Source organism: Scyliorhinus torazame, chromosome 29, assembly GCF_047496885.1.
Source record: "Scyliorhinus torazame isolate Kashiwa2021f chromosome 29, sScyTor2.1, whole genome shotgun sequence".
NCBI classification, from domain to species: Eukaryota; Metazoa; Chordata; class Chondrichthyes; order Carcharhiniformes; family Scyliorhinidae; genus Scyliorhinus; species Scyliorhinus torazame.
The window spans coordinates 32,567,520-32,575,848 of NC_092735.1; the positions used below are offsets into that span (position 1 = coordinate 32,567,520).

The 8,329-nt window shown below is 46.7% G+C and overlaps 1 protein-coding gene across 1 annotated transcript; it reads left to right on the forward strand.

The window, feature by feature from the left end:
- The first annotated feature begins 2,247 nt into the window (after positions 1 to 2,247).
- LOC140404014 (ferritin heavy chain B-like) lies at positions 2,248 to 4,276 on the forward strand. Its single transcript, XM_072492355.1, has 4 exons — positions 2,248 to 2,360; positions 3,055 to 3,201; positions 3,542 to 3,667; positions 3,969 to 4,276. Exons 1-4 carry the CDS (start codon positions 2,259 to 2,261, stop codon positions 4,122 to 4,124), a joined length of 531 nt encoding a protein of 176 aa, XP_072348456.1. The 5' UTR covers positions 2,248 to 2,258; the 3' UTR covers positions 4,125 to 4,276.
- The last annotated feature ends 4,053 nt before the right edge of the window (positions 4,277 to 8,329 follow it).

Genomic DNA, 8,329 nt, shown 5'->3' on the forward strand with positions numbered 1-8,329 from the left:
CAGAGATGGGGAAGGATATAAAATTTGAAACGGGTGTACTTGGCGAGAGATCCGCGATACAGTACCCCTTGATTTGTACCGAGTGGGACCCAGATGCGAGGGCTATGGTTTGGGATGCGAGATGGGTGCGCAGGGAGCAGCACCTTACCGTTTCAGGATGGATGAAGGCCTGTAATACGGCTGAGTCTGAAGACGTCCAGGGGGGGGCTCGCAGGTTCCGTGGGGTACGTACCCAAGTTATGTCGGGCCACCTCCAGCGAGGAGGCGAGCACTAGCGTGTCCTGGAGGTCTTTTGCCCCGTTTTCGAGCAGCCGCTGCTGGATGTAGGTCGAGCGGATGCCGGACATGAAAGCGTCTCTGATGTGCAGGTTCATATGGACTTCCCCTGTCACATCCTGGTGGTCACAGTCCCAGGAAAGCGCGGTGGGTTTCTCGACGAATTTGTCTAGCGATTGCCCTGAGCGCTGCCGGCAGGTAGAGAGCAGATGCCTGGCATGTATCTCATTGATGGGTTTGACGAACCGCTTGCGGAGTAGCTCGACCGCCTCTTCATAAGTTGTCGCCTTTTCGAGCATGGCGGAGATTCTGTGACTCACCCGGGCACGGTGTAGGCGCAGCTTGCGTGGCCCCAGGATGGGAGTCTCTGAGGAGTCCAGGTAAGCTTCGAAGCATCGGAGCCAGTATTTAAAAATTTCCTTTGCCTCCGGTGTCCGTGCTTCCAGGTTGAGCTTCTCTTGTTTTAGGCCTGCGTCCATCCTGATGTAGTTTCGTTTATTAAATTGTGGTACCCTCAATAACGACACTTAGAGTGTGAACAGTAAAGAAGGCTTTAATAAACTAAGAACTAGGCTGGAGCCGAGACGTGTGCTAACTGCTGCACTGCCCTTGTATACGGCTCACAGATGGGCGGAGCCAGAGGCGGAGTTCCCAGGGTTTCAAGTCCGGTCTTAAAGGGGACATCACCTTACATGATGACAAGGGTACAGTGTTACAGTAACCGTTCATCACCCAAGGAAACACATCCCACCACCCAATCCAGGATTGACCCACTTCTGTAGCGAAACCAGATGGGAACACAAAGGAACTCAGAGAAATTGGAGCATGAGGGGAAAGATCAGAGAGAGAGAAATGTGGAGAATCATATTGTGACAGTGATTGTTCATGATCTGGAATTCACTGTCTGAAAGGGCGGTGGAAGCAGATTCAATAATAACTTTGACGAAGGAAATGGATATATACATGAAAAGGAACTAAATTTACAGGGTTAACGGGAAGGTTTAGGAGGTGGACCAATTGGTCAGTTGTTTGAAAGAGATGACGCAGGTCACAGTGGTTGAATGGCCTCCGTCTATGTTTTATGAATCTATGCTCAGTTAAAGAACATCTGAATATCAGTTCAATCAGATTCAAATAATCTTCAGCCACATTGAAAGTTGACCATAAAAGGACTCATGCAATATACAACATTGACGAGCAGGAAAAGACCAGCTGCTCCAACGGCCTGTCCCCAAACACAGTAAATGGAGACGTGTCCGTGGGTGACATTGGATTCAGTGATGTTCACCCCCTCCCATTCCCACATTTCCATTTCCCTGTCCAGCGGTTGGTTAGAAAATTCCCTCCAGATGAATTGATTGCTTTGAATATTCTACCAGCCTCATTGTTCCAACTCCAACTCTTTTTTAGGTCAGCCAAATCTAAGGAAAAACTCAGGGATATAACAAAAATGGCCGCTCCTGAGAGGGGCACTGCGCGAACGTAACAAAGGTCAACAGAAAATGAAAAACAACAAATGAGAGTGCAATTAAAGGGGTCAATAAAGCCCCCCAACCCCTGCGGTGCCCACCGGGCACGGACAGAGCCTCACCGTTCCTGGCAAATAACAAACTTGTCCAGATTATGTCAGCAAAAGGAAAAAATTGTCATTTAATTCAAATGAGATTGTTAAACAACGGAACATTTTCACATTTGAAGAGAAAAGCAGTGACATCATGAAGCTGAATCTCCCAAACCTGGTCTGGATTCCAAAGCTCTGATTGGCTCTGTGTCTCAACCCCTCCCCAAATCCCCTCTCATTGATTAATTGGTGCCTCGATTCATGGTAGATTCCTGATTGGCTATCAGGGAGTGTCAATCATCATTGGTGATGTCATTCCCTGTTTGAATGTAGGATGTCCCAACGGTATAAATACAAGAGCTTGTGTTCGGAATGGTCAGTTCTAGAACATTTGAAGTAACATTGAGCAGTAATACTGAAGATGGTGTCCCAAGTCTGTCAGAACTACCACAAGGACTGTGAGGATGCTGTTAACAAGCAGATCAACCTGGAGCTCTATTCCTCCTATGTTTACCTCTCCATGGTGAGTATATCTTTTTGGGTGGGTGTCTGCTTGTCCTGCCTCTTGATTAAGACTGTGACACTTTGAGGAAGGAGAGTTTCCCTAGGTCTATGTAGGCACTCCTAGATTTCCTGCAATGAATGATCTCCAGACAGGTGTTACCTATTCTGTGTCCTATTCCTGAAGTGTTGAAATTGACAACTAACTTCAGCATTCCTGTCTCTCCAGTTGTGGATTCAGTGTCATGATGCCTAAACCTGATCAACTTGGAAGTAATTAAATGTAACTGAGTGAGTAGTTAGTGCAACATTGGCTGGCTACTTGTGGCTGGATATTTCGTGTAGTGCTGAACTCTTTCTCTTTGACTGAATATTGTACGTGAAGCAATGATTCATGAAATTAATCTTCTGAATTTGAAAGATGCTTTTCTCATTTACTAACGTTTAGATGTTGGAGGAAGAGGGACGCTTGTTTTTTGGCTATTTCTTCAGTACAGAAACCTTCAATGTTAATTGTTCTGTGTCAATATTTTGTATTGCCAAATTTATTTTCAGCAGAGCACAGGATTTCAGGTCTTATTAGAAATGCTAATTATTCGCTTTTATTTAAACCACTCGGTCGGGCAAGAATAACGTGTCTACCATGAAGCTGCCTTTTATTTCTTTGGATGCAGCCCTTTAGGCCGAACATGCCTTTTTTTTTTCTCTTTCCACAGTCCTCTTACTTTAACCGGGATGACGTTGCCCTGCGTCACTTTGCTGAGTTCTTCAAGGAGCAGTCACATGAGGAACGGGAACACGCTGAGAAACTGATGGAATTCCAGAATAAACGTGGAGGTCGCATCATCCTGGAGGATGTCAAGGTTTGGGTTAATGGGTATCTGCAATTTTTCGCCCCCTCCACGTGATGGTGATATTAATGCCAAGGTTTAATTCTAGATTCTTGTGATCCATTTGATCCTTGTAACAGATTGTGGTTATGATCCTGTTTTACCTTGGCACTTTCTCCACATGATGGACTGTAGAAGGTGACTCATGTCACCTTGTGGGCAGTTGGGAATGGGCATAATGCTGTCCTAAGCGGAGATGCATTCCATTAAGTAAAAATGCTATTTTCACTAGTTTTTCATCCCTGTTCACCTTGTATTTTATATGTTTGTTCAATCCATTGGAAATGAGCTGTCTGCCTTTTCCCCTTTTCAGAAACCAGAGCAGGATGAGTGGAGCAACGGTCTGGAGGCAATGCAGAGAGCTCTGCAGATGGAGAAGAATGTGAACCAGAGTCTGCTGGATCTGCACAAACTCTCCTCTGGGAACACTGACCCTCATGTGAGTTACTGTAGTTTCAACTTGGACGTTTTGAATAAATTAAATGGTGGAATGTTCCTGTCCTTCAATCTCAATGTAACTCTCATTCATTGCTGTGTTTCTTTTGCTTTTAAGAGGGCGGCTGATAGAGGGGGCTTGTGTTGCAATTCTGGATAGAAACACTTTGAAGAATTTTTAATTTTAAAATTTTTTTTATATAATCACACTCTGGCCCAAAAGGATTGAAATGGACCTGCAAGTAGAAATCCAGTTAATACTGACATTTCCTGCTGGATGTTAATTATGTATCTTTTTTTTTCAGCTTTGTGACTTCCTGAAGACTCACTACTTGGATGAACAAGTGAAGATGATCAAGAAGCTCGGAGATCACATCACCAACCTGAAGAGACTGGGAGCCCCTGAGACTGGCACGGGAGAGTACCTGTTTGACAAGCTCACCCTGGGGGAGAGTGACTGAACTGACTGCGGGAGGAAGCTTATTGTGTCTCGTATCATATTTGTATCACTGAGACCTTTGAACCTGCCAGTTTATGGTGTTGTACAAAGATCTGTTGAGACAGGGCTCCATTGTAGAAATGTACCAACTATAAATAAATGCTTCATAATGGAGTGAATTTTGTTGACTCAATACCTGCTTTAAACATTGTGCGTTGCATTGATGGTGGGGCACAGTGGTTAGCACTACTATTGCCGGGACCCGGTTCAATTATGGCCTTGGGCAACCTGTCTGTGTGCAGCTTGCATGTTCTTCTGTAGCTTTGTGGGGGGTGGAGGGGAAAGGGGAGCGAGAATGTGAGCACTGTCAGATCTGAGCCTAGCTGTCCAAATAGGGGACCTGTAGGTGACCCCAATGTTAACTCCATCTTTCAAGCCATTGGCTACCGAAATGCAAGAATAATTCCAGTGTGTAGGTGTTCCAGTATTTCACTCCACAAGGGTGGTGTGGAGAAAGGGAGAGGTCACTGGCTGTACCACTTGCCCTGTAGCTGCATCTTTTCAGGATCAGCTGCTTGAGCAGAGTATCGAGTTGCAGCAATGTGGACCTGGGTACTGGGAACACACTCAGCCCTTGGTAAAAAGGGAATTATAACTGGTTGTTCGGAATCCTCCCTGGAATGTCACAATCACCACTGGCTTCTTGACGGAGGGAAAGTGCTAATTCCCTGGTGGGAGAAGATGGAATTTTGAATCTGGAAACTCTTCCTTCTCAAACTGTAATTGAGCAAAATGTCTTGCCTTGGAAGGAGTTGTACTGCTGTCTCACGGCGCTGAGGTCCCAGGTTCGGTCCCAGCCCTGGGTCACTCTGTGGAGTTTCTCCCGTGTTTGTGTGGGCTTTGCCTCCAGAACCCAAAGATTGCCCCATAATTGGAAAAAATGAATTGGGTACTCTAAACTTATATCAGTATAAAGGATTTTGAAATATTAATTTTACTTTGGAAGGAGTGACTGTTGTCAATTAAAAAATATTTCACATGTAAAACTGCAGCAACAATTGATGTAGGTAGATACATTTAATCTTAGTACATTCATACTGAATATAAATAATCCTTTTCCAAGTCCTGGGCGGGATTCTCCAATGAGGGACGATGACCCCACTCCAGTGTGAAAACACGAGTTTCACTCTGGACTTTATTGAGGAAAGTCCGGAGTGATTCTCCTACGTGACGGGACCAGCAGGGCCGCGGAGTACTCCACGCAGCCCTGCCTGCCGATACGAGGGCCTGCACTTCCGCTTGGGTGTCTTCGCACGGCTGCGGCCTGCGTTGGCCGCCCCATGGGACAGGGCGGACCCACACTGAGGACTGGCACCAACACTATAAGGCCCCCCCCCCCCCCCCAAGATTGCGCGTACCTATGGATTGGTGGCCCCCGATCGATAGCCTGGCCGTCTGTGAGGCCCTCCCTGGGGTAGGATCCCCCTGCCTCTCCCAGGGCGGTCACGGACTGAGTTCCCGACGGGTGGGGTCATGCAAGAAGCACGCCATCGGGAACTTGGCCAGTTACTCTTGGAGAATCGCCGCGGGGGCCTCTGTCTATGGCCCCCTACCCGCACCGCGTAGACTGCGCAGGCGCGATGATTCTCCAGACTGGAGAATCGCGGGAGCGCTGTGTGTTGGATTTTGGTGTCGATGCCCATTCTCCGCCCCTGCGCCGATCACGATTTCGGCGTGGTGACTCGGGGAAGCCTCCACTCTAGCTGTAGCTGGAAGATACACAGTAAATCTCGGGCCAACAAGTTACAGTCCAATCCAGTAGTCACCACAAACTGATGATCTGCAGACTTATTCTCATAAGTGACTGTCACAGATTCAGAAATAGGATACTCACACACCTGTCCTTGGAACCCCGACAAATGCTGCGTGTGGTCAGATAGTGGTAGTCGAAGTTCTGATTGCATCGAACATGGCTGCTCCAGTGTCGTTTACAAATGAGTGATGTTAATCTCCTATCTGCGAGAGATAGTAGGTTCCCTGTCCAATTGGAGAGTCCTTATGACTAAATTAGCACGTCAATCTTGAGTTGGGAAAGAGTTTGCCTGGGAGAAGTCGGTGTACCTCGTCTGTCCTCCCCTTGGTGGGTACCCCCTCCTTTGGGTCGGGTAGTCTCCTTCTGCTGCCCGTCTTTTAAAGGGGCATTCCTGATGCCAGTGATCTGTACGGTCACAATTAAAACATGTATTGTTCCCTCTATATCTGCCCCGTCCTCCTCTCCCAGTAGACCAATGGCCCCTCAGAGGGGGCGGCAGTTGTGAAGCTGTTGGTGCATACGGTGGGCCATAAAGAGGGGCTGAGGGTCCATTTCGGTGGGTTTGATATCCTCCCCGTGTTGATCCACCCACCCAAAGTCACAATATTGGGGTTCCAGCTGGTAAGCCACTGTATCTGCCGCTGGTTGGGGTCTCAGATCATCCTTTTTCATTACATACTCAGTCTTAATCTTTGTAACTGAGCCTCCTTCCTGGCCTACACCCTCCTTCCAATAAAATCTGACTGCCCGGACCATCTGGGAAGGGTCGTTCTCTGTCCAATTCATGTTATTACATTTCACAGCAGTAGCCATGGAAGGTGGTAGGCAATGCATTAACATAGCACAATATTGAGGGGAATTCTGATCATTTTGGTACAGCAAGTCGCCTGACTGCCCACGGTAGATTTCATTGAAACATTCCAGAAATTCCTCTGGCTCCTCAGTCTTTTTAGGTTTGAGGTCTAAGATAGCAGAGATGTTTATGGGCTTTTGAAATGTGTCATTCAACGCATTCAGGATTTGTGCCCGTCTATCGTCGTCCAAAGCATAGGCTTCCTGAAGTGCGGCGCGGCTAGCATAATTAAAGTGGTTGAGATGACTGCGGTACTCTGCTGGAGTTAAAACCTTCTGGACTAGGGCCCAGAGGTCCCTTGAATCAGCTTGATAAACTGAGATGGTAGTTCTCAGATAGTCCACGAAAGCAGCAGGAGATTTCTTCCTGTCTGGGATTGCAGCCAGAATAGCCATCATCTCACTGGGTCTCCATGGGAAATAAACGTCTATCGTGGGTTGGGCTGCTGCTGTTGCAGCATCCGGGTTGGGTATTTTCCTAATCGGCAACTGTCTCAGATTCTCACGAGGGGGCGCTTTAGCGGATTCCTCTGGCTCTTCAAATACTTCAATGTCCTTCCCTTCTGATAGGGGGAGCTCCGGCTGCTCAGAACTATTCCCATCCTCTTTCTTTGTTCTCATACTTTTCTGTCCTACCATATCGGTCTTAAGGGATCTAGGTGGTATGCGTAATTGTTTCTGGATAGGATCAGGCCCCTCTCTCATTGTCCGAGATCAGGTCCTAGAGCTAACTGGGCTTGGGGAACAGAGCTCCCCTTCTCTAACAGACAGTGAAGGTGCAGAAATAGGGCCCAAACTATCAACCGAAGGGACTGGAGAGGCTGGCATGATTTGAATCTGGGGAGCCGTGACTGGATATAAATTATGATACCCTGGTGGTTCTGGAATTAGTGCAGACAATGCTACTGGTGCAGTTGGGACTCTACCTGACATGGTCCAATTCTCTAGGTCATCATCTGCCTCTGTCAATGTAAGGTCAGCCATTGAACTACATAGCCCATTTTTTTTATTTGAGTCTGCCCCGCTAGGTGTCTCCCTCTCTTTACTTGCGCGATTTTTGAATGCACACTCCTTTTTCAAGACCTCCAGAGTTTTCTGGTTCCCCCTTCACTAATTGGAATCCCCGTTTTAAGGGCATTTTCTTGCCAACTTGATAACATGATCTTATCCCTCTCCTCTTGACAATATTGTCTCCATAATCAAATTAATTCTTTTGCTTTCATACTTTGGCTCTTTTTCCAGATTTCACCCTGAATTTTCTTAATGATGTCCAGATCTTTAGTGCCCCTCTTGTGGCCATTCGTCACCCGATTTCTTCCTTAAAGTTGCTGACATTTTTCTAAAATCCCTCGCTTTATCTGGATAAATATCACATAATATTTGCAATGAACTGCCTGAATCACTCGTGTTATCCAAGCAATTCCCCATAATCTCGAACTAGTCCGCAAGACTGCGTTTTTTGCCACTACAGTCCAAGGATACAATTTTAGCTTAATCAACTATAGTTTCCAAAACATTCATGGAATTAAACCGTCTTTCCGACGTCCCATCAATTCCAAAAC

Excerpts from the sequence above, each read along its gene's own strand:
- LOC140404014 (XM_072492355.1), top strand. The coding sequence starts at position 2,259 with ATGGTGTCCCAAGTCTGTCAGAACTACCACAAGGACTGTGAGGATGCT. Across the intron at positions 2,361-3,054 it reads CCTATGTTTACCTCTCCATG|TCCTCTTACTTTAACCGGGA; the intron begins GTGAGTATATCT and ends CTCTTTCCACAG. Across the intron at positions 3,202-3,541 it reads TCATCCTGGAGGATGTCAAG|AAACCAGAGCAGGATGAGTG; the intron begins GTTTGGGTTAAT and ends TCCCCTTTTCAG.